This window comes from Venturia canescens, chromosome 2 (genome assembly GCF_019457755.1).
Source record: "Venturia canescens isolate UGA chromosome 2, ASM1945775v1, whole genome shotgun sequence".
Classification (NCBI taxonomy): domain Eukaryota; kingdom Metazoa; phylum Arthropoda; class Insecta; order Hymenoptera; family Ichneumonidae; genus Venturia; species Venturia canescens.
The window spans coordinates 22,378,955-22,404,002 of record NC_057422.1 but is presented as its reverse complement, the minus strand read 5'-3'; the positions used below and the strand labels follow the sequence as shown (position 1 = coordinate 22,404,002).

Genomic DNA, 25,048 nt, shown 5'->3' with positions numbered 1-25,048 from the left:
AAAATTGCAGATTGCAAAACAATCTAATTTTTTATAAAAGCTCGGTCAATGTTTAGAACTAACACGAAGATAGTACTGGTTTTTTAATGTATTTACAATTATAAAATTGGGTTTTAAGAATCTCAGAACATAAATGCCTAACGAATAATATGAGCCTAATAGTGTCTAACAGAAAATCAAAGTATTTTAACATTACTAAGTAATGTAAATTAAAATTATTCAGTCCAGTTATTGTAATTTATATCGAATGTAAAAGCACATTCTAAATGGTGTAATCACTTCCTTTTGATTTTGAATTTATTATATTTCCATTGTTTGTAAAAAAAACGTACATTATTTTTCGTTGTGCTCAAAACATTCCTTTATACAAAATTAATGGAAAAAAATACAAATCTTCACAAGCTGAAGAATCTTATTAAAAAACATAGAAAATAATCTGAAGTTCCACTAGGGGTAATTTTTATATAACGTCAAGTCCCTCGGGCAAATACGTATTTTCTATTTCTTTTTTACATATCTCGGTAGAAAATAGTAAAAAATATTTCAAATTGGTTGCGGGACGTTTTCTTCACACTGGAGGAATTCTTTAAATATTATCACTGTTTCCGTTGCAAGGTAAAGTACAAAATTATATCTAACTAGATCCAAAACCGATATTATTGACAGAAAAATTGAGTAATTTGTTGGTACGGTTATCGAAGAAATATAATCTTCTGCGGAGAAGGCACATCTCGCTTTCGCTTTGAAAGAGATCAGATTACAACTCTGATATGAACATCGCGTTTTTCGTTTTCCGTGTACACTTGTAGTACAGCATTGATACTGTGTGAAATCGTTTTTTTACATTGGATACGAATAGGAAAACCTCTTCTCGTTGGTATCATACCCTCAGCTGGTAGAACATTAAGAAATTCACTATGCGAGATTACAGTATCGAAAGGTTGAGCGACATTCGACGAGCTCATTATCATTATCGTAGCTTCATTCACTGTTGGCGGTTTTAATGTAACCGTCGAAGGACTCACGCTGAAATCGTCCTCGTATATTCGCTGATCTACTGTACATTCCATCAGCGTTCTGAAAAACAAATTACGAAATCACCATAGTTATTTCACTGACCATCTCATGTCATGGTTAGAATTCTTGGATATTAAGATTCCAACGAATCTTCACATGGATTATAGTATATTACGCACCTAAGGAGGGAAAGTAGAAACCGCGGGCAGACAAGCACGCGGTTTCCGTATCCTTATTTCATATATAGAAATGATCATGAAAAACAATACTCAATGAAAACAATTGAATTTACTAAATATTTTGAGATTTTTAAATTGTTCGAATCTACGGAAATTTTTCAAAACTCATTTACATACTCAGATGGCATGAAACTCTCGTCGGTAGCTGGAAAAACGAGACTAGTGTCGCTGCAGAGGGAATAGAATGTCTGAGTATCATCGGCATTATCGTGCAATATAGACATGGTTTCTTCAGCATTGACTTCCATGGTTAACATGACTTCTTGCTGAAGTACACCGCGGCACAAATCGCCGAGATTTTCCTGAGAAACGACAATTTTTTTACGGAAAATGAGGACGAAATACATTTTATCGTAGAATTGAAAAATACTTACCACAGAATCACGTATAATACTCAAATTATTTATAGGAGTTTCGCCAGGAAAAACTTTACAAATCGGATAAACGACGTTTCGGAACGCCTCATTTTCTTTTCCGCTCATTTGACCATTTTGGCTCAATTTTTTGTACAATCTATAAGCAAACGTGAATGGTAGCGCGATATATAAATATGGTATAATACTCGGGAATTTTTAGTATATTTTTCAGTGTTATTTACTAACCGGCGAATTCTCAGCCTCGTAGGTTCATCACCGTGAGTTATGGTTAAAGTTCCAACGTGAGATACGTTGGCTCGCCTTAATAAAGCAAGATCTTCCTTTCTTGGACGGAATTCCAGTGTGACCCAGCGAACTTCTTGCGGTCCAAGTAATAATTCCGTAGGTTCGACATGCCAGCTCGACACCATAGCGGGATAAACCGCTAGAAATAAAAATAAATAATAAATTTTCATCATTCTTTTCCCTAAAATTCTCTCTATGGCTCTCTTCAGATGGGGCTTCCTAAGGTAAAGTTCACATTATGGTCAAGTTCTCAAAGCGCTTTTTCAATCTATGCACATTTGATCGAAACGGAAATACATGATTTCCTATAAACGTTGACAACCCCATCTCCTCTATTATATATAAATTATATAGATCCATAAATTGTACCGATTCAAATTTTTTTTTCCCCTTTGAACACAATTGTAGCTCACCTTTTGGAGTCAATTTTATTTTCGCATAAGAACTCAAATCTCCGGTGTTCTGGAGCTTTATTTTTGCATCCAATGTTCCTCCTGCATTAAGACTTCCCAGAGACAACCATAATTTACCTCCAGTATCTTTAAAGGCTTCAGTTATTTCAACTTTCCCAACACCGCCGTAACCGTACAAAAATATCTATAATGGTGAATTGTGATTATACATTGGAAACAATATGATAGAAACTCAATTGAAAAATTGAATTGTTAATTCAAGGACTACACAGTAGAAGTAATCGCATTAATATTTGTACTCTTTCATGGCCAAAACTTCCATTTTCAAATAAATAGTTTGCTTCTTTTGCGTAAACATCGATATCATTTTTGAATGAAAAAACTCACGACTTTTGAAGGCCTCGACTCTTTGCCCTCTTGTCTCTGAGGTTCGTAATGTTTGAAAACTATTCTTCCTGCGGTTGGGCCCGAATTGTTGGGGTTAAATACAACGGTGAATGTTCTACTTTCCATGCGCTGCAGACTCAACACAATATTCGGTACATGATGTTGTCTCTCCCGTAAAAACTGTAAAGTGAATATCGTCTTTAATGACATAACATTTTTACACTCACCATAGCTAATCGTCATTCAATAAATTATAAAACATTTTAGTTCTTTGAAGTGCGAATTTTCAAGGAAATATATTTTGCACCTTGAAACTCTTGTCATTGTCAACGATCGTAGCTTGAAGTTTGATTTTGTTGTTGCTCGTATTTCGTATTGTAAATTCTTTTAAATCGGTTTTCCCAACTTTGATGCTGTTCCACACCAGAGCAGCATGTGTGGCGCGTATCGAAACAACGTCACCAGCTACAGTTCCGCCGGAGGCTGAACTCAGCGGAGAATTCCTTCCCGATATTCCAGATCTACGGAAAATTGATGCACACATCTTTTAACAAAACAAGTCAGCAAAATTTCGATTACTTGACAAAAATTTTTGTGCGAGTAGTCGATTTTTCATAAAACTATTACTAATAAGAAGTAATTCTGATAGATTTGAAACAAGTTTAATTTCATCGATAAGCTGAAAATGAATTTCTACTTTTAGTAGTTTGGTAAATTACGAACTGAGGTACATAATTCTAAGATATTTTTTAAATATCATCTTTCACCTGTACCTATTTGAGGCAGAGCTGTGAGGAGACGTCGGTGAGCTCAAAGTTGCTCGCTGTTGAGGTGTGTCGCAACGAAAATTTTCGGATAATCTGTCCGTTGGATGAGATGTCGTTTTCGTTGCAGTTGAAAAACCAACAAGAGAGATTTCTTTGATTAGAAGATTTTGCTCCTTGTCGTGTATTCTCAGTAATAATTTTGACGTGCAAGCCTCATTCCCTGTAGGAAAAATTAATAATTCATTTTATTGCAAAGTTAGTTCTGAGCCTCTTTTATTTTTCTCAATCACTAAGGTTCGATTTTTGAGTAAATTAATTGTTAAGTGGAGTGACTATAATAATTTGTCATTTTCTTCGATAGTTTTGAAGTATAATGTCAAAAGATTCTTCGTTGGTAACTATTTTTTGCAACAATGTTTGAATTATAAAGAACAAAATAAGCTGCATGGCGCAATTGATTGGTTCTATCAAAATAACTGGAAATAACCTACACAAATTGCAAGAAAGAGCGCCACCAAATTTTTTCTCGAACTCATGTATTTGTTTCCTTTGAGAAGTCCTAATACATTTGTTATTTCCTTACTTTTCCGATCACTGTTATTCATGCTGTTGTATCGAACAATAACTTTGAACTGTTTTGAGGTTCCAAGTACCAGACGGATGAAATCATTATTATGATGTTCCTTACTGCCCGTGTGATCGTCAGGAAACTCCAATTGGAATTTACGTTCATCATTCTGTAAATAAAAAAATGAAAATCAAATCATTTCGGGCTGAATTTGGGCTACATTTCAAGCCAACGAGTTTTGTATAGTACATTTGTGATGAACAGTTCAAGTGGAACATCGATGTTATTTTTATTCTCCACTATAATTGATTGCGTTTTACTTGGACGATCGACTGTTGTTTCAAATTCCAATTCATCCTTCTCCGTCTGCGCAGTCACAACAATTTTTGGTTCTTCCGGAACGAACCACATCGTGTGCTGCATGTGCCACGAAGAACGCGTTGGCATTTCGGACATTTCAGCATTTATCGTTGCTCGGATTGGCCTACTTTGTTTCAGAACTTTAACACCAATCTAAAATTTTTTTTCAAAACATTTTGCTAACATTAAAATTGGACAAAATGTGATGATTTGAGGAAACTGCTGTCAGTAGTGTGTAAAAATTCTGTTGCATGTTTTATTCTGAGAAACTTGATATATTGAAAGGATTGATAAGAAATTTTTACTTTCCTCGAAATATCAAAGATACTGAGTAAACCGTGTATTCGTTTTTCAATTATTTTTCTCGCACTCAACCAACTGATAAATCATCTTAACGATTGAACTTAATTCTACAGTTTAACGATTCAATGATTATTGATAAAATACAAGAAATTATTCACCCAGCGGAAAAACCATTTAACTGGAGTGAACGTGATCCGAAAAAATGTTAGACTCAATGTGGATTCTAAACTTTTTTCATGACTGTGGTCCTGATTTTTATATTTTTTATCACTGATCGTCGGAAATAAAAAAAGGACCGATGTTATACGTAAGCTTAGAAAAAATACTGCGGTTCTCGGATGGTACCTTGATTACTTTGTGTGAATCAGGTATGAGCATCGACTTTGGGGTCACTTCAAATTCAACGTCGTTTCTATCACCTTGAATTTGAGATAAACTCAACGAACATATTATCCAACGATGACTTTTGTTCACCAATTCAATATCCACTTCCCTTCGTACACCGACGATACAGTGATGCAGCTCTTCGGTGTTTTTTCCGATTTCGACGTTTTCTACAATTTGCGTAACAGATAATTAAGCATAACCAGACGATTCTACACCGAGGAATGATGTAACGAAATCAATAACTTTTGCTGCATCATGAATTGAGCATGGTCTCTTGGACCTACAAGGAATGTCTTTTGGCAAATACTTCCTCATGGAATAGGGAAAAGCACCTACAAATCTGAATCATGCACATTCCATACGTATGGTCAATAAACTTATAAAACAGATGTAAATATCGTACAAGTTATTTTCATTTTAAGGGGCTCATTTTAATATCAATACGTTTCTCTATGTACGAAAATATTTGAAAAATTTTCAATTATCTACGCTAAAAAAAACAAAGAGAAAATAACAAACCGTTTATTGAAACGTGTTCGTTCGAATGGTTGGTCGCTATACTTGCTTCCAATGCGGATCGCTGAGCAGAAGTATCTTCTTTTTTTATCATTGATTGGGTAATGGTATGAGGTAAATCAGTCATTCTGCGTTTCGTAAGGTCTGCTTGAAATTCTCTAGATTTCGAAGACGCGTCGATCTTCACATTAGTCTGAGATTGCTCTTTCTTTATTGCTGGGAAACTCCTTACATCTGCAATGAAATGATTGATCATTAGTCACAAAAATAAGATAATGAAAATAGACATTTTATGTCGTACCAGGTTTTTCCAAACGTGGGCTCGATATTTTGGAATCGGAAAGATCTTTTATCGCTAACTTTTCACCAAGCATTTCGGCCATGGTGTTTTCAGCATTGTAATTCAGGGTATCTCCGAACCCTTCATTTGTAATGGAATTTCGAGTAGTCTCATGGCATTTCAACGCAAAAGACTGCTGCGTAATACTTTTACTGTCCAGTGAAAACTTTGCACTGCGACCATGAAAAATGTCTTCTTTATCGATCTTTGTACTCTCTCCCGATGGACAAACTGGCAATGAATTTCGGGAATTAGGCAGCGGCAGTGTATACGTGTCACTTGTAAGATTATGAGCATGAACGGCTTCAGACTTCTTCTTCTGTTTTTTTGCCATCAGAAGTTGATCAACTAAACGTCGAGGTGTTCCACTATCGATGTCTTTCAGAGCTTGAGCTATTGTACTCAGACTCATGATCGTATGTTCCCTCGTATTGTCAGTGAAGCTTCTCACCATTTTTTCGCTCTTCTCATCACTGGTTGAATCTGAACATTTAAATATTTATTCAAATTCAGAAATACGAATATGTATTATTACCAGTGATTAAAAAAAATTCATTCAAAGATTGCAAGAAGTCTTTTTTTCATCACTCGCCTTTCCTGTTCATCAAAACATTGTTATTTCTCGATCTCGGGATTGAAACCCTTCCAAACTCTGAACTGATTTTGAATAATTTTACGTTTATTCGCATATTGATAATGTAAAACTACCTTCGGTCATTGTCGTAAGATCCACTAAAGGTATATTCTGTCCAATTCTTGTGGGGCTTCGGATATTCATACCAAAACTTGGTCTTTGGCAAGCGTCTTCAACATCGGTCAAATGACCAATGTTGCCACATTTTCTTTTGAAAAATTCACCCACTGATACTTTACGTCCAGCGCACGAGCTGCTGGAAGCACAAATTAATCAGTTTACCCGAAAGATTTGATAAATTATTCAATTCCGTTTTTCGAGTCTTACTCAATTGTCAAATCCATATCTCCGATTATTCCGGAAAAACAAGATAACGAAAGATGTTCTTTTTCGGTGCTGGTCGCCACTGGAAGAGCATATAATGCATTTTGCTGAAAGGATAGTTCATCAGCAAGAAATTGGTTCGACATTAATGAACCCGATTGAAAATCTTCATTTTCGAATTGTGCCATTAACTGAGCAGCTGCAGAACCAAAGCTTATTCCGCTGCTACTTTCTATTGACGATTGGGCATCTTTGTTTTCCATACTTTTACTCATTGCTGATGAACGTGCAGTTATTTCACTCGGCTCGAATTGCATCTAAAATTTCATTGTTAATATCAATCCGTATTGAATGATGTATTTAAGCAATAATTACTCAAATACATGTTTTTCGCATTACTATTTCTTCTAAAAATCTCAAATACGTGGTTTTTTAATCTTGCTTTAGAAACTGAACGACGTATGAATGTGACGCGATCATTTTGTCTCAAAAATTATACCACTGATTTGGATGAAATTTTTTCTGTTACATAAACAAAAAACACTGCTACAGTAGGAACTCTTTTTGTGGTTCATAATAAAAAGTTGACGGGAAATAACCTTTGTTGAATTAGCTCTGTATTTTTAATAATCATGCATTGTAGAATTTTTCACAATTTTGATAATGGATAAACTATCGGTATCTTTATATCATTTTTAACATTGCTTTATTGTAATTTGCATTTGTTTCCACGGTGAAATCCCAAGAAACAATTTCAATAAATATCCAATGACGTTGATATTAATTATTTTACTGTTCTAAAAATACTTGCATTCAGAAATTACAAACTAAAATGAAAAAATTAATCATGCTAATCCTCACACTTGAAGTACTGATTTTATCTCCAGAAGTTCTAAGAGTATTTTGGTCTTTTTGTACAGCAGTTGTGAGATTAAAGGACTGTCCTGAATCCAAAAGGGTCGAGGGAGTTCGATCTTCTGACAGATTGGGAGAATTGGCATTGTTTTCTTTATTTCCATCTGCAAATGAAAGACAAAACTATAAGATCATTTCGAAGTTTGAAACGAGTTGAAAAATATTGATCAACTCTTCAACTTGCCTGATATGGGGTTTGATAAATGGAATTCACTGCATCTTTGCAGTAATTTCCTTGCTAGCTCCCTTTCGTCTGAGGGGCCGCATAAATTTGACTGATTTTTGTCCGTGCCGCTTTCATTGCTAAAAACTATCAGAGATTAAAGTGAATCAAAGTTTGCCATAATATATAATTTTTCTTCAAAGCTTCCATGGGTTCCCTGAAAAATCCTATGAACATGAAGATTGTAGCGACTCAATGATATCCTCAGATTTCTATTGAAGCTAGTATAGTAAGAGGCGCTTTGAAACTTACATGACGGCAGATTCTCCAAAATGCCTAATGACTCGTCTGTAGAATTGTTGGATGTACTGAAACTATTGGGCGGAGAATCGTATAAACGTCTGTATTTTTCACTGGTAAGATTATGCACAAGATCTCGAGATCCGTACCTTGAACAAAGAAACGATGAATCTTCAACAGGTTGGATCGAGATTTTCGGAACAACAATCGTACTACTGTTATTTTTTTGCACAATCCATTGAGTTTGGTTTTGCAAGCCTTATATTATTGTTTTATTTTTTGCACAACTTACGTTCGCCTCTCCACAGTCGACGTTGCTTGAGGTCGTGGTGTACCCAGTATTGTTACGTTGGCTAGATCTGTTCCAGTTTTCGAGGATATTCTTCGAAGTTTTTGTGTCGCCTCGTCAAATTCCATTTTTTTCTCCTTCGCACTGAATCGTTCGGGTTTTTTTTATCACTTTAATACAAAATGCGCGTGTTTTTGCCGTAAATAAAAAATTAGACGGTGCAGCGTACTCTCATATTTCGACTAGCTGACAGTTGATTGATTTTACTGTTCAAATTTGAAAAAGCTTAAGCAAACACACCGAACACATCTTCTCTCACAACAACCTAGAAGCCCAGTTCTTATGGGCGGCTTGAAGACAAACTTTCTGCGACCCAAACTGCCACTCCGCGGCGCGGCGTTCGCTTGTGACGTCACTAGCGAACAGCTGTCACGGAGGGAGGTGGGGAACAAGGTGGGAAAGTTGGTTGGAAGTTGGAATGTTGTTTCCACGGTCTTACATACAAGTCTGGAAACTCAGCCCAAATTTTGGTGATGGGGGTAGGTCTCTTACGCACGAAAATTTTTGTCAAAAATCGACACCACGCGGCGTTGAGATCTTGCCTTTCGGATAATCATAACCTTAAAATCTAACTAAACGTGACGTATAAACAAACACGAATTATGTATATAGCATTAAATCGTTGAAAGAAAAAAAATGCCGATTGTTTGCGTCGTGCCGGGGTGCAAAACCGGCAGCAGAGTAGAAACGGCGAAGCACTCATTATTTTGCGTGCCGAAAGACCCAGAGAGACGGAAACAATGGGAAAACGCGATCCCCGGTATAGTGAAATTAAGTTCTTCGGATCGTGTTTGTGCTAAACATTTCAATTCCGCCGACATATGTCATGAATGGAAGAAACAGGATGAGAATGGTCAAATAATTGCACGAGTACGTATACTGAAAACAGTTTATAAAAGATTAAACACATTTATTTTCACATCATATATTTTCATTTTTTCAAAGGTTCAATACAAGCGGCCACGACTAAGTAATACTGCTGTGCCCATAGAATTCAATTGCCAGTGGTCAGGCGATAAAATGGGTATGGAGACAATGAGTAAATCTACGAAAGAAGTACACATGACACAGTCACATTCAGTTCTCGCAAGTAATGCCACGGATGATGTTGATTTGGAAAATCTTGCTCCAAACAGTGCCGACGGATGTATAAATGTTGTCAATACTTCACTTCCCACATCTGACATAAAAAGTATGTCATATAGTAGTGAATATACCATTAAATTATAGGTTGACTTAAATTTCTATCCTTAATCAGAAGACCAATATGTACAATGTTTCAATCGTAGTTGCAGGAATAGATTCACCGTCTTCAGTTGTAACTACATCATTGTCGATCAGCGAACCTATTACTGGCACAGCACAATCGTTCATTAACCTTGAAGGTAAGAAATAAAATTCTTTCGAGAAATTATCAACACCACATTAACAACCATATAATCCTCCTAATAAACACCATATAAACCTTTGATTAAAGGATTTATGATACTATTCATAATTCAGATCTGTGACACTGACAACATATAATTAATTTTATTCTATTTGCCAATATGTAATAGCATTGAATGGTTATCTGAAGAAGCCCTAAAAGATTGTTTGGTACTAAAACTGAATTATTTAATTGCATCTGTTTTGATTTATTAAATTGGACTTTTTAGCAGCAGATATGGAATTGTCGCATTCAGTTACCGAGTCATTGACAATCTGTAGTAAAACATTAGAAATCCGTAAATCCGCTGGCTCGATTCCATCACTTGTAAACAGTAAAGGTGAGAAAAAATATTTTTCTGTCCTCCGGGCCGAAGTTGCCGCATTCCGCCTGCATCGGACAGAAAAATCGTATACACACCTCGGGCAGGAAAAAGTAAAGCCTCAGACCACATGTTTGTCAGCCTCGGCTTCGCCTCGGCCGACAATTACATGTGATCTGAGACTTTCCTTATTTTCCTGCCCTAGGTGTGTAATATACTATTATTTAAAGATGTTGTTCATAATTTTAAAAACATCTGTATCAAGAATCTTTTTTTTGACAAACCTACAAGTGTTTTTCAACCCAGAAATTTTACAATTCACCTATATCCACCTAAATTAAAAAAAATAAAATTTTCAACAGTAGATATGAACTCAAGCACCAGGATGTCGGGGTTAGTATCAGACCCATGGAGCTTTCGACGTGTACTTATTGGAGGTGGATACCGCATGGTGTTCTCATACACGACACTGATTCTTCGCGATAGCATTCGGCCCTACCCAGTGACGCAAAAACATGTGACACTTGATGAAGATGGAACCCTTTACTATTTCGTATATGGAATCCCTGTCAACTCAGAAAAATTAGACAAAGTCTTAAACAAAAAAGAAGAACTTCCAGATATACTACGAAAATTCAAAAACATGAACGTTTGTAACGGGATTGGTGACGTCAACAAGCAACTCATGTTAACCAATGGAGGATATTCGGATGCTGGCATGAAATGGCGAAGCAAAGATTGCCCTGTGATATCCATCAAAAAAAGATGCGATTCTTGTATGATATCAAGAAAAAACATACTCCAACGGACAAAGCGATTGAACAATCCTTCGAATATCAGAAGAATAAAAGGAGCTTTGAACGTCGTCGATCAAGGAAAGATATTGGCTATGCGATTAAAAATGAAGCGTGAAAATCGTCGAAAAATTCAAGCTCAGAATCGACTCAAAATAATGCTGGGGTGTTTAAAAGAACAAAAAGCACGGATAGCGAGTGTAGAATAAGCCTCTTTAGATAAAAAAATGTGCTGAATCGGCAATGTCAGAACCACAAAGATTAGCTTTGAAAGAAATCGTTTCGATGACAAATAAAAAAGACGCGAAAGGTTATCGTTATACAGAAAACTGGATCATGTTATGTATGCTCATGAACATTCGTTCACCATCATATTATGAATTTTTGCGTCGAAACAACATTCTACCACTCCCGTGCACGAGGACTGTACGAAGTTACTTTTTGCCTCGAAAACTCCACTTCAATGCCATGGAGTATTGCTGCTCGACGAAATAAATCTCCGCAAATCTGTAGGAGTTTGTTCAAAGTATTTAACCTATACGGGATTAACAGATTTGAGAGATGATGGAAATCGCAGTCTACAGATTTGGGAGATGATGGAAATCGCAGTCTACAGATTTGGGAGATTATAGAAATCAGTCTACAGATATGACCGAACAGGCTACACATGGCCTTGTGATAATGTTTCAGCCCCTCGCCACTTTTTCAACCTTATTCGGCATGTTGAAGCTACATTTGCAAAGTATTGTTCTCGAATTGATGCTTTCGATCTAACTCTCGATGAAGTGTTCGATACATATACTTTTACTTTTCCATGTAAAGAACATGCTTCCGAAATCCTTTCCTACGCTATTATTTATTATATTAGACTACGAATGAGACAAAATGCTCACCAGGAAAATCAAAAATTGAAAAAAAAATTTGTTGTAAAAAGACTTGTCAAAACTGACTAATACTTAAGCCGCGGGAATGGAGAGAGTAGGTAATCTTTTATAAATAAAGTAGATCTCACTGTAATTGATTGTGTATTGTTATTTATTTACCCATAAATATTAACGTATAACATCGGCCAATAAATTATTGCAAAAAAATATCTATTCAAAAACTTATTCGAACTTTTTACGTTATTGTATATTGATTGCTATTCAACTAGTAGGCTCTTGTGAAAAAGCATTTCAGAATTGAATTAAATTATCACAATATTGGAAAGAATTAATAGTACTGTCAACAGATTTTAAATAAAAATGAATCGGCATCACATTTCAAACATTGGGGTTAGGTGTGGCGGATACAGGCAGATGTGGGATTGCGGCATGGACGTAGGAAATACATGGGAGCCTTAGCCAAACGGGGTGAAGCCTGAAGGGTAAGGGGAATGAAAGTCTATTTTCACGGATATGACCAACCATGATGGCGGCGGCGATGTATATTCTCAGGGCGAAATCGTATGGTGGGGATAAGCAGTTTTAAAAAAAGTTAACCTCCAATAAATTATGACACGCAAATAAAAATCTAACCTTCAATCGATTATAAGACACGAATATTTCGTAATTGAGATATCATTTACAATTATGAGTTAAGCAAAATGTTGGTTAGTTAAATAAGGGATGTATTGAAAAAATACACTGGTACGCATTGTACAAAATAGCTATGAAATTTATTTTTTTGCAATAAATAAACATTGTAGACGTCCGGAATTGTTTTGCAACCTTTTGCATAGCAATCCGGCATATTATAATAAAAACAGTATAAAGTTTTTCAAAATATATTACAGCACGACTGTGGAACACTGGGAACACTATTTGACGTTGGTGCATAACCTCAAACTAATCAAAACTGCTTGCCGGTATTTTGTCTGCGGTCACGGGATAGTTTTGTTAAAATCACGCCGCGCACCGTGAGGATAGACACGAATCTGACCAACCATGATGGCTGCCGCGGCTTTTCTCCTTGCCCCCGAGGCTTCACCTCCCTCGTCTAAAAGGGTACTTAAGGCTCCGTCCATGTATTTCCTACGTCCATGGCTGTGCCTCTAAACGAGAATGGTATTGTGACGAAATGCGTAATTCGTCACCAGAGTACGCTGATTTCTGCGCTAAGGACCACGAATTTGCGAATTTCGTACTTTAGCATTTCATACGGATTTGATAATTTGATCATTGAAATATTAATAAATGAGAGGAACGTGACGGACTTGGGTGACTAATATATAAGTATAGCATAAACAATAACCGCTAGTCGATAAGAAATATGAACGTATTGACTAACTCATTCTTATAGTTTACATTATAATAATAATCTCCATACGTTGAAATGTATCGAAATAAGGCTTTCTTTGATTTCTTATATAAATAGTTTTAATATCCCAATACGATACTTTTACCCACTTTCATCTTATAAATATTAGGCTAGGACATATCCTTCGTCACTCTTATGCTAAGGACCTAGAATAATAAGGGCATTGTGTGGTTGCGAAGCGAGCGTGTGAAACCGAAGCGTGGGTCGCGAGACCCCAGAATTGAATGAGTGGGAGGATGAAAACCAGCGTGATTGGTCCGCGTATGAGCGGAGCGTACGGAGTTTGCGCGTGAGAATCAAAAGATTTGTGATTTGTGAGACTAAAAGTCGAACGGAATAGAATTAGAGAGAACATTGTTGTCAGCCGAAGAGTCAAGATCCATATTTTCGTCAATATATTCATCAAACATTTAAATCTTTGTCTTGAGTTATTGAAGAGAAATTCGCAAGGCGAGTTTCAACTCTCCTTATCAATCGAACCCACCCAAAACTAAATCATTCGAAATAATAGTTACTATAATTCCCGCTCGGAGCGTTACAGTATGCCGACGGCAGCGCCGCTGGATACGAACTAACGCTGGGGACATGTCCCTACTAAAATCGGCACAAAATTTCCTGAAGGACTGGTACGACGACAGCTACGATGAGCCGATGAGCTAAGGGCTGCAGAGCGCGCAAAGCGGCTCTTATTTCGCGAGAGTAAACATTCAATCTTTTTTGTGTACAAACAATAGATCTTTGTCGTGAATAAATAAAAAATCGAGTCCAAAATGGCATCGGTACAAGAGCGTAAGTTAATTGTCACAGATATCAGAGAACAGAATTTGTTTTATTCCTAAATATAAACTTTTGATCAGAGATTCGAGGTTAGGATAGACGCATCATTCAAAATACTTCCTCTCCATTGCTATTTACCATTCAATGTCCCGAGAATAATTCATTAGATTATAAATCAGTGTAATCGTTACACCGGGATTTTTAAATGCTGAAATTTTTAGAAGTCTTTCAATTTCTAGTAATTCCATAACTTAGAATACATCCTAGTTCAGTATGGATTGTCAAAATGATTACTTCCAAATTTTTCCCATTCAATCGTAATTCGTATCATCAAGAATTACATTTTTAAATTCATGATTTTTCCATTCAAAATCAACGATATTTTAGTAAACCAATTACAGTTAATCGAAGCAATCGGTGATGAAAAATTAACATTCTAAACAAAGATGACAGATATGACGAGGGTTGAATTCAATTTCATAATTATAAGTTTGTGAACAATTACCTAATTTCTTTTTTCCTATAATTTCTAGGGAACAAATTGAAGCGAGTGTCATACGATACATGGAGCACGAGAGAGCAATTATGCTTAGCTACAAGTGTTCTGAAATCAGGAGACCAAAATTGGATGGGGGTATCAAGATCGCTAAAGCCTTTTGCAGAGAAAGAGGCGCTCAGACCACCAGATTGGTTTTCACAAAAATCGTGCGCAATACAGTACGCGATATTGATTGAAAATGCTGATGCTCCAAAACGTAAGAAACGTGAGAGCGGGGAAACAACGGGAGAGTCAATAGTGAGAAGATTGACACAGGAAAGAATAGCGGAATTGGGTCAGATATTGGCTTTTCAAAGGGACGAATATCAGCAGTTAAAAGCTGAAGTAAATCTATTGAGATCAGGAACAATAACGGATGAAAAATTGCAAAAAATGTGGTTATCGATAGAACAGGAGGAACGAGAACAGGAGCAAAAATGTCGAGCGCATGCTGCGTGGCTGGCAAAGCGCCAACAAAAGCAAGAGGTTCAGGCATCGATGCAAACAGTAACGATTGCCTCTCCCAGAAAAAGTTTGGAAGCTACGAGTGAGACGCAGGAGAACAGTGAGTCAATGAATGAGGAGGAAGAGAAGAAAAATCGCGGTGGTCGATCGCCACTTTTAACGAGTCTCCTAAAATCACCTAGTCCCACTACGCAAATGCAGAATCCAACATCCTCTGCTCAAGTCAATTCACCTACGATAGCGAGTCTTCTCGGATCCAGTCCTAAAGTTCCCAGTACTCAAATATCTACCAGTATTCCATCACAACTACATCAACTCGTTTCTAGTACTTTGACCAATACAGTGAATGAAAGACCCTCTGCAGGAGCGCCAACTTTATCGATGCTCCTTGAATTACCGGCCAATTTACAGAGAGCGTCACTCGCGAGCCTACAACAAACGGCTTCTAGCGTACAGCAACAAATTGCACCCCCAGAAATTCATATCCAGAGCCATCCGATAAAACACACAATTCCACAAAACGAGTCATTGAATGTCAAAACTTCTACAGTTCCAGCAAGTATTCCCGTTACTGAGAATATGGTACAAATTATTGATCAAGTGGATGACGTTATCCGGAAGGATATCATGGCTGATGTGATAAACAAGGATGAAATAAATGAAATCATCGGAGATCTTGAAGAACTCATAAAAGAAGAGATAACTGCTAGTCCTCAAAAAGCACCTTTAAAAATGATGCCAACGATCCCAGTCGTCGTAGAAAATTTGAATGTTCCACAGGTCGAAAAACTTGTTCAGGAACGTCTTGAACCTCGAGACGTTGATGAGCCTGTTTCATTGTCTAATTCGCCTCAGAGTGAGATGGCAATCGAAGAAATTGATCAAAGCACATCGAGTATTGCAGAAATTATCGGCACCATTGCTATCGAACCTGTTGAACCCAAAGTCTCAGTTGCACCGGTAATCGCTGAGGAATCGTCAAAAGTAGGAGAAAAAATAAATGAGGAAGTTGAAGTAAATCAGCAAGAAATTAAGGTGGAAGAAGAAATTGTGCAAGAGCAGACAAAAACCGAAAAAAAATCTGTGGAGGAACGAGAAATTGCTGATCAATCAGAAAAAGAGGAAAATAATATCGAGCAATCCAGTCCGACAATTGAAAAACCAACAGAAAAAATGAAACCTGTAGAAACGGAGAAAACTGAGGTAGAGCCTGAGAAAAAGTGTGAGGATATGACTCCAAAAATCGAGTCTAAAGGCACAGTATCGACGGTCGAAACTTCCCAAGAAAATGTCAGTGAAAAAGAGAACAATGAGACTCTCCTGAGTCAAAAAAGTGAAGCGATTCCAGTCGAAAACGAGACAAATGAAAAACCTGTCGGTGATGAAAAATTGGGTAAAGAAAAGGTGGCAAAAAATGATATGGAAATCGATCAAATCGAGTTGAATCTCGCAAAAATTACAGGTGACCAGACTGAGGTAGGATCGGCGGAGGTCGTGAGTGTTTCTTCCGAAGTAACGACCGACGTTCCGAGCATCGAAGACAATGAGAAATCTCAGGATATCAGTACGATTCTCGAGGATGATGAGAGCTTTCAGAGCAATTCAAGTAAAAAGAAAGACACCGATGAGCAATCATCGGTGGCAACAAATATGGTCGATAACTTCGATTCCCAAGAATCCTCCAAAGATGAACCTAATCCAAAAGAGGCTACGACGGAAGAAACAGCGAATGAAATTTTGAGCAAAGTAGAAAGTCCCAAAGAGGAAGTTTCTGTTGCAGAAAAAAATGGTGACGAAACGATCAAAGTGGAGGATTCGAAAGATTCGGAGGCGACAACTACCTCGGAGGCATCACAAGAAGTTGAGAAAAAGGAAAAGATCGAAGAAGCCACATCAACCTCGAAAGTGGAAGAGAAAAAAAGTGAGGTGGAGAAGATTGAAGTTGAATTGAAGGCTGAGAAGGAAGAAACTGAAAAAATCGAAGAAAAAGTGGAAAAGATCGTTAAAGAGGATAACGAAGACGAAGAAAAGGAGGGAGTGAAAGAAGAAAAAATAAGAAAAGGAGGCGAAGTTGAAGAATCCTCAAAACCAGAAGTTCAAGAGGTGGAGGAGAAAAAGTGCGTGACCCCGATTCCGTTTGAGGAAAAACCTGAAATCAAGGACGAATCGGACACCGATAGTTCCATCAAACAACTCGATGAATCGAAGAAAGAAGAAATTGAGTTGAAAGAAGAAAAGGAAGACGAAGAAAAAACAGTGGAGAACGAAATAAAGAAAGAAACTGTTGAATCGTCCGGTAGCATTTGCGACGATATCGGTGACCTTGACGAGGAAGAATCTTCACTCAGTAAATTGAGTGGTGGCCGAGCCATGAAAACCTACTCAAAGAAACAAACAATCGCTGTTGACAGCGAGCCTGAGAACGAAAGTAGTGGCGAAAATGCCGATTACCGAGCTTGGAAAAAAGCTGTTATGCTCGTTTACAACCGATTGGCTACCCACAAGTACGCCTCCCTATTTCTTCGTCCGATCACCGAGGATCAAGCTCCTGGTTATCATTCAGTTATATTCCGACCAATGGATCTCTCCACTATTAAAAAGAACATCGACAACGGTACGATCAGATCGACCATGCATTTTCAGCGAGACGTTATGCTCATGTTTCAAAATGCTATTATGTACAACAAACAAGATACTTTTGTTTACAAAATGGCCTTATCCATGCAAGAAGAATGTTTGCAACATATGCAGGTATGCCTACAAAACATTTTATAGTTTCTCGATTTTAGATATCAAAATCGATCCGAATTTCGAAGACAAATATAATAATAGCATTGTGAAGTTTTTTCTGCAAACGAATCTTTCACTCATTCACATTTCATGATAATTCATCAAAAAGCTCTACTAAAGCGGATTTTTAACGCCTAAAAGACACCTTTCTCATGTACCCTTTTCTAGGAGATTATTCACTATGAAAACGTCATTGAAAAAATTCGTAAGCTACCTAGTCGACTATTTTTGAGGTCACTCTTTTCAATGGTGACATTAAAATTTGACTAAAACACTTTTTTTATTAGGTTTTTGCAAAATAAAGCAAAGAAGTAGCAATCTTTGAGGTCCATTTTTTTTAAATCAAAGATCGGAAGCCTTATATTATTTTCCAATGATAAAATGCATACATCGTGTCCTCGACGTTTGTACTTTTGAAATTCGTGCTTAGTTTTTTCTTCCCTAGGCTTACCATTGCAAGTAAACGGTAAAATTGGTAATATAAAATGTTTAATTTTCAGGGTATTCAAATTTTGTGACGAAAACGAGTATTTTAGAGTTAATATATAAATTACACACGATGTCCAAAATTTTTTGAGCCGCTGATAACGAATTTTGTTTTGCAAAATAAATTTATTTTAAAAATTTGTTTGGGTACCTGAGAAAGGTCTCTTCCAGGCGTTAAAGAGTTTAAAAAAACGAGACAAATTTCAGCATCAAAAAAATACTCAGTAACTGAATTTCTAATTAGAAAATAAAAAAATATCAATTATTATTAGTATCTGGTCATTTCGTGATAACACGAGAAAAAAAAACTGTTGCAGATTCTAGTTCAAGTCACGGGTGAAGGACAACTGCGAAGAGAGACGCGAACGGCTGCAAGCAGTAGCAGCGAAACGAGCGATTCGAGTGTTAAGAGAAAGAGAAGTCACATAACGCCGAGTCCCCACGACACAGACAGTCCGCGTGGAAAAAAGCGCAGAAAGTCGGAAAATGATTAGGCTCGGATAATTTCAAGAGAGTAAAAACAGATGGGAAACGATTCATATTTGTGAGGCCTCTTTAAATTAATCACGATCGATAAGTGTACAAAAGTAGTTTGAACTAATCGTCGCCACGAGCGTGTGGCTCAGTGCAGTAAGAAAAAAAAATCAGGAGATACTATTTCTTCAGTTGTTTTTTTTACCAATTGAAAAAAAAAAACAAGCAATACTCTAGTGTTTCTTGAAAATGTCATCAAATTAATCGAAAAATGCCGTCGACTTGTATATAAATTTACTAGTTTATAAACTTCAATTTAAAAATTAATTAAGAAACTGACAACAAATTAATTTGTATAAAAGACTAGGTAATAAAAAAATAATAATAAGTATAAAAATTGAAAAATGGGTTATTACGCTCGCGGCGATTCGAGAAAAATGATTTGCAGCTCTGACGAAGAAGAAGGTTATCCAGCGACTTCGCAGCATTCGTCACGAACGAATTCTAATATGTCTCAGATGAATCAGCGTGACAAACGAAATCTCATACTCGGAACTTTCGGTGAAGCTGTAAGTGAAAGATCGGTAGTGGATCGATGAATGAAAAACAACTTTTATTTCTCGTTACGAAAAGCCGCCACTTCCTCTTCCACCTGTTTCGGACGACACCGATCGCCAATTTTGGGCCGAAGATGAACTTAGCAGTTGTGACTCCAGACTTCATCTCGTTATCGCTAGACGCAGGAGAAGACACAGCGTCGCTTACAGAAATCGAGCCGCGGTACATCGAAGTCGCTCTGAATTCGTTCAATCTTCAAGCTCCAGCACTGAAACTACACTTCTCAACGTCCCACCTTCGGGTATCCGGTTTACAAGAAAAATCACCTCTTGCCCCTTCTCAATTACTTTGGAAACAAAATTACGAATTTACACATATTTTATATTTTTTTTTATATGCAGAATTTCTCTCTGCAAATTATTTGAAAAATTTGCTTTTCTTTATAAATTTTATTAAAATTGCAAGAACCATTCTGAAAAAAGGGTAGTTTGAAAAAGAAAAATCTTTTGAATTTATCAAAAAACGATCAAACTCGACCAGAAATTCATTTGTCCAAGAATAATTTGTTCACACGAAATTTTAAAACTTTTATTAGAAAAAACGAATTTGAATTGATTCAGGTGTTCAATCGTGAAGTATGAAAGTTCCTTTGCAATTAAACCTTTGGCCGAGTACCATACGTCATTTATCTTACTATAGATTAAGGCACAGGGAATTTCCAACTATAGTTAGACAATAAAATTCTTTGATTATTCGGAGTTATGAAAAAGTTTAAAAAGAAAAAGAGATACATTGAAAAATGTGGTTTATTTATTTGGTACTTTATAGTACGAAGAAGACAAAGACATCGGAACTGTCCGGGAACTTCGAGAGTCCAAAGGCCGAGAGTTACAAATAGTGGTGTCCAAACAAAATTAAATCCAAAAACGATGTCACGTTTAGTAGCAGGGAATCGCTTAGCATCAGGTTGCACGATCGTTCAGCCTAACGTGCATAATCAGAGATTGAATTTATCGCTCTTATCAAATCGGAAGAATGGCGAAACGAGTGGAGCGACGCAAACGCCAGAGAACATTATGCCAGCGCGAATTTCTCCGAAACCCGAGACCGGCAACGTTAGGAGAAGTCGTATAGGAAAAATTCGTCAGTCAACTAAATCCAAACGGAATTGAATGGATCGATTTACGTGTTTTTCGAAAAATGTGTAATTATTCTTGTACTATATTTTAACGTCAGAGTTTTAGTTCCGAATCATTGTTCAACGTTAGATATAATTTAACATCTGCGAAAATCTAATGTGAATTTATCATAGAAAATACAGTAATTACAACAATATCAGTGGTTTTCCATTTTTTAAATTATTTCATCGTATTCAATCGAATCTCGATTATTAAAAAATGAAAAATAATATCATAAGGCTTGTAATTAAACTCGTTCGAAATTTTATAATTTCCGGTATCTGAAACTTGACTTCAGTGGAAATGAAGAAAGTAATTTTAAATCATTTTTGCGTCACGGCTTTCAACACTTTCATAATATGGAGAACTGAAGGCTTGGTACGAATAAATTTTACCGAAACTGGCAAAAAACACGCATAACTTCAATATGCGCCTACTTTTGCGCGATAAATATTCGACTGTAGCGTTGGCATTTTTGGCTCGTGTGTGGGTTTCTGCGTTCGGTTATCGTTTGTTTCTCCAGCGATTCTCGGATGTAAACGCCAGTAAGCTGTATGAATTCGGTACAAGAACATCGTCTCTTTCAATGCGAGTTTGAAGTTATCAGAGAATCCCGAATAATCGGTTAAATAAAACGAAATGACTTATTTCTTGAACAACGAATGGGGCAAAAATCAATATCAAAATCTCAGCAATGCAAGAACGACCGATAGTGAGTTTTGCAAATAAAATAAAGAATACATCTTATCTGTCGGAAATGTTCATACTCGGATTATTCCTACGGAATTTTCTTTATTTTTCTCGTGCTATGTTCATTGTTATGAATAAACGTGTTACATCCCAATTGTTATATGCATGCTTTAGCGTTGCAATTTATCAATGTAATTCAATGAATTACGTGACGTATATTGCATTTTGCGGGACTAACCAACCTCACCTGTCAGTTCGTTTCGTGAGTTTCGTGATTCGTGACGTCGAAGACTAGCGACTATCCGCGTGAAATATCTGAACTATAGTTAGAAAGCTGGGAGATTCAAATTTTTCAAACCTCAATTCACATTTCTTGTATTTTCCCTAATAAACAGTTTTTATCGACGATTTCAGATTCCACTGTGCGATCTGTTGTGACGTCCCTGATCGTAGCTCTCTGTATGGCATTGTTAATATTATTCTTCTGGGACGTCAGCCGACACTCAGCCAAAACACACGTTTTTGTGATAGACACATCGCAACCAATTTTGTACACGACTTCAGAGAAATTTTTATCATTTGGCCTCGATTCTTCATTGCTTAGGCATATGAAAAATTTTCCTATTAAAGATGAGAAATTTGTCAATTTGGCGCGTCATTTGAGTCCGGCTTATGTACGCTTCGGTGGCACTTCTGCTGATTGTTTATTTTTCAATGAGGTCAGTGGAATTATCAAAATAATATGTTTTAGTCATTATCAATTGATGGTATTTACCATATTTTTCGTCTCTATTCTCACAGACTTCATTCGATTTTTCGACTAACACAACCAGTCCTGTCGATGGACAGGACATAAGCAATTTTACAATAACTGAAAATGATTTTTTGGATTTGTACAAATTTACGGAAAAATCTGATTTGCGGATGATGTTTGATCTCAATGTATTAATCAGACTGCCTGATGGAACGTGGGACTACAATAATGCTCAAGAAATCATTGATTTTGCTAAAAGTCGAAATATGCTTGTCGATTGGCAACTAGGCAATGGTAATCATTTTGAAGATTAACGGCACTAGGCAAAATATATTAGAATGTTAACAAGGGATGTAATTTTTCCTTTACTGAATAATAATTTTTAAATTTTATACATTTCAGAACCAAATTCTTTTCCTCACGCATTTGGTAGAACTGTGACTGCCGAACAATTAGGTCGTGACTATAGTCGTCTGCGTGCGATATTGAATCTATCCGGTTACCAACCAAGCATTCTTGTTGGACCAGAAGTTAACCACATTGGCGATGAAAATCATCATGCGGAAGAATATGCTAAAGTTTTTCTTGAAAATAATGAAAACAGTGTTGACTATTTTACATGGCACCAGTATTACCTCAATGGCAGGCAAGCACACGTCAAGGATTTCATAAATCCTTCAACGTTCAAATATCTTGCGATGCAAATTGAGGGAATCAACACGATGATCAAATCTACCGGACAGAAAATAAAAATGTGGCTTTGTAAGTTAGTTCATATATCACTCTCTGAACCACCATTGGATATCCAATTACAATAAATTATTCATTTTCATTGATTTCACTTAAATGAAATTTTTGTATTGAATCTTAAGTGAATCATAACAAAATAGTGAACGTCCAATTAAAAATAAAATTTGTTTCATTCTCCCCTGCTTAGGGGAGAATTTTAATTGTTGTTTTCGAACTCGTTAACAATTTCGTCAATGCATTATGTTGAAAAAACCATCAATCCAAAACAACGAAAATATTTGTAGAATCTTTGAAGTCTTATGTGTAATTTTCGATAATATAACAAAAAAAAACTGGGTTTTACAAAAGTATAATTAGCTTGTTTCAATTTTACTATTTGTTGACGTATTTTTTTGAATATTTTTTCTTATTTATAAAAATCATCTTTTCAAAAAGAATTACAATTTTGTGAGTAAGATATCGCGTGTATGATTAATCCGATGATATAAATTTTTGAAGCTGAGACAAGCACCGCTTACGGTGGAGGAGCTCCTGAATTGTCGGACAGATTCGTGGCTGGATTTTTATGGCTGGACAAATTGGGCTACAGTGCGACAACAGGAGTTGCAGTCGTAGTGAGGCAATCCCTGTTTGGAGGCAATTACGCGATGGTTGGACCAGATATCACGCCTAATCCAGATTGGTGGGTCAGTGTACTGTACAAGCAACTCGTCTCGAAGAAAGTATTGCGTTTAGTGACTGCCAACGATTCTCCAACCGTTCGATTGTACGCGCACTGTACACCGGAAAGTGCTTTAATTAATCGGGTTCCAGCTATTACTTTGTACGGCATGAACATTGATGCCGCACCAGCCAAAATTTCCATACAACGCATTCAAGCTCTCCAGAAAAAGGGTGCTACTGTTTTTTTGTACATCCTCACAGCGAGTCATTTACAATCCAGGTAATTGTAAGCGAAGAATCAAAAACTGTTTATCGTTATAAAAACGAATATTCCAACGAGTATATAGCAAAAAAATGTGCCAAAGATGTAACCGTTTTTTTCAAACCATTCGAATTATTGTGGAATTGTGAAAATTTCTATTCTCGATTTTGAATTCATCAGGCACTCATTTTATTTCAATTAATACATAGATAATGCAATAAACAAAATATGCGCGAATTCAGATAAAAACCGGTGAAAAAAAGTTGCTATGTTTAATTAAAAAGAATGCAACCGTGATTATTCATATGATTTTTTTAATAACAATTTTATAAATTAACGATTATTTTTATTGCAGTGAAATTCGAATGAACGGAGAAACATTGAAGTTGAAACCGGATGGAACTTTACCGCCGTTCAAGCCAATTATCTTAGACTTATCACATTCAATAAATCTCCCGGGGTATTCGATGATTTTTATGACAATACACGGAGCGGATGTTCCTGCGTGCAAGACTTGAAAGATGCCAAAGATTGAAGAAACGTTCGTGAAACGTTCTGTGCACTGATTTTAAAATATTTACATGTTTTTGTATATACCATATACTCATATTATATATACATATATATATTCAAATTCAAAAAATAATGTAGGGTGATTTCCGAAAGTTAATCGCTTGAAAATCTTTGTGAACATTCATATTTGGAGTAAAAGTTCGAGGGAAGATTAAAATGGTTCTTCAAGTTTTTATAGTATTAGATTTTCCTTTAGCGAGCACGAAAGGTGGTGGTTTGATGGCTGTTGCTCCAAATTTCAAACGCGTACGATTTTGGGAAAAAATTTCGTGGCTTTGGTCGTAGTTAAGCACGGTTCCTCGTTTTGCAAACATCTCAAGATCGTGATATTATTTAACGATTATTTTCGCTCTTTATTTACAGCCAATATAAAGGGGGGTAGGGACCTTTAAGAGGTGAAAGAGACTTTGAGATCAAAAAACACTTTCACAACATAGAAAATCTGACTCGGACTTTTCTCGACTGAGCCAAAAAATTTATCAGTTGTTTCAACAAACTTCCAGCAAATCACCCCGCATCAATCATTTCATTGCTCTTGACGTATTCTTCGAAATTGTGATGCGAAAGATTTTTTTATTAAAATATAAAAATGAAAACCAATGG

The 25,048-nt window shown here is 36.5% G+C and overlaps 4 protein-coding genes across 10 annotated transcripts; 3 read left to right on the top strand and 1 right to left on the bottom strand.

Annotated features, from left to right (window-relative positions):
• Positions 1-283: 283 nt before the first annotated feature.
• On the bottom strand, positions 284-8,952 carry spd-2 (spindle defective 2). 2 transcript variants are annotated; one of them, XM_043411479.1, is made up of 19 exons: positions 8,588-8,952; positions 8,308-8,444; positions 8,017-8,142; positions 7,779-7,936; positions 6,921-7,234; positions 6,668-6,849; positions 5,921-6,442; positions 5,623-5,853; positions 5,062-5,270; positions 4,303-4,566; positions 4,069-4,222; positions 3,492-3,705; positions 3,026-3,239; positions 2,719-2,898; positions 2,332-2,515; positions 1,859-2,057; positions 1,631-1,769; positions 1,374-1,558; positions 284-1,077 (listed from the first exon to the last, which is right to left on the bottom strand). In XM_043411479.1, exons 1-19 carry the CDS (start codon positions 8,710-8,712, stop codon positions 753-755), a joined length of 4,062 nt encoding a protein of 1,353 aa, XP_043267414.1. In that variant the 5' UTR covers positions 8,713-8,952; the 3' UTR covers positions 284-752. The 2 variants fall into 2 exon arrangements, with proteins under 2 accessions (XP_043267414.1, XP_043267415.1); XM_043411480.1 differs by having other exon boundaries at positions 6,668-6,846; positions 8,588-8,951.
• A 67-nt stretch (positions 8,953-9,019) lies between these two features.
• Positions 9,020-12,206, top strand: LOC122406186 (uncharacterized). 3 transcript variants are annotated; one of them, XM_043411483.1, is made up of 5 exons: positions 9,020-9,514; positions 9,590-9,836; positions 9,934-10,029; positions 10,306-10,413; positions 10,758-12,206. In XM_043411483.1, exons 1-5 carry the CDS (start codon positions 9,281-9,283, stop codon positions 11,396-11,398), a joined length of 1,326 nt encoding a protein of 441 aa, XP_043267418.1. In that variant the 5' UTR covers positions 9,020-9,280; the 3' UTR covers positions 11,399-12,206. The 3 variants fall into 3 exon arrangements, with proteins under 3 accessions (XP_043267418.1, XP_043267417.1, XP_043267416.1); XM_043411482.1 differs by having other exon boundaries at positions 9,021-9,514; positions 10,303-10,413; positions 10,761-12,206; XM_043411481.1 differs by having other exon boundaries at positions 9,021-9,514; positions 10,303-10,413.
• Positions 12,207-14,115: 1,909 nt separating this feature from the next.
• Brd8 (Bromodomain containing 8) lies at positions 14,116-20,908 on the top strand. Of its 3 annotated transcripts, none has more exons than XM_043410936.1 (5): positions 14,116-14,276; positions 14,798-18,018; positions 18,861-19,586; positions 19,709-19,876; positions 20,404-20,908. In XM_043410936.1, the coding sequence occupies exons 1-3, from the start codon at positions 14,258-14,260 to the stop codon at positions 19,035-19,037; spliced, it is 3,417 nt and encodes a 1,138-aa protein (XP_043266871.1). In that variant the 5' UTR covers positions 14,116-14,257; the 3' UTR covers positions 19,038-19,586; positions 19,709-19,876; positions 20,404-20,908. The 3 variants fall into 3 exon arrangements, with proteins under 3 accessions (XP_043266871.1, XP_043266870.1, XP_043266869.1); XM_043410935.1 differs by having other exon boundaries at positions 19,651-19,876; XM_043410934.1 differs by having other exon boundaries at positions 18,861-19,876.
• LOC122405882 (heparanase-like) lies at positions 20,680-25,045 on the top strand. 2 transcript variants are annotated; one of them, XM_043410939.1, is made up of 6 exons: positions 20,680-20,779; positions 21,858-22,162; positions 22,245-22,491; positions 22,600-22,959; positions 23,446-23,890; positions 24,228-25,045. In XM_043410939.1, exons 1-6 carry the CDS (start codon positions 20,776-20,778, stop codon positions 24,388-24,390), a joined length of 1,524 nt encoding a protein of 507 aa, XP_043266874.1. In that variant the 5' UTR covers positions 20,680-20,775; the 3' UTR covers positions 24,391-25,045. The 2 variants fall into 2 exon arrangements, with proteins under 2 accessions (XP_043266874.1, XP_043266872.1); XM_043410937.1 differs by lacking the exon at positions 20,680-20,779 and adding an exon at positions 21,254-21,465.
• The last annotated feature ends 3 nt before the right edge of the window (positions 25,046-25,048 follow it).

Coding starts and splice junctions, on each gene's coding strand:
- Brd8 (XM_043410936.1), top strand. Junction 18,019..18,860: donor AATGTTTGCAACATATGCAG/GTATGCCTACAA, acceptor AAACTGTTGCAG/ATTCTAGTTCAAGTCACGGG.
- LOC122406186 (XM_043411481.1), top strand. CDS start 9,281: ATGCCGATTGTTTGCGTCGTGCCGGGGTGCAAAACCGGCAGCAGAGTA. Junction 9,515..9,589: donor ATGGTCAAATAATTGCACGA/GTACGTATACTG, acceptor ATTTTTTCAAAG/GTTCAATACAAGCGGCCACG. Junction 9,837..9,933: donor TCCCACATCTGACATAAAAA/GTATGTCATATA, acceptor TTTCAATCGTAG/TTGCAGGAATAGATTCACCG.
- LOC122405882 (XM_043410937.1), top strand. CDS start 21,393: ATGACTTATTTCTTGAACAACGAATGGGGCAAAAATCAATATCAAAAT. Junction 21,466..21,857: donor CAATGCAAGAACGACCGATA/GTGAGTTTTGCA, acceptor CGACGATTTCAG/ATTCCACTGTGCGATCTGTT. Junction 22,163..22,244: donor ATTGTTTATTTTTCAATGAG/GTCAGTGGAATT, acceptor CTATTCTCACAG/ACTTCATTCGATTTTTCGAC.
- spd-2 (XM_043411479.1), bottom strand. CDS start 8,712: ATGGAATTTGACGAGGCGACACAAAAACTTCGAAGAATATCCTCGAAA. Junction 8,143..8,307: donor TTTGGAGAATCTGCCGTCAT/GTAAGTTTCAAA, acceptor AATCTCTGATAG/TTTTTAGCAATGAAAGCGGC. Junction 2,058..2,331: donor AATAAAATTGACTCCAAAAG/GTGAGCTACAAT, acceptor TTTTATTTCTAG/CGGTTTATCCCGCTATGGTG.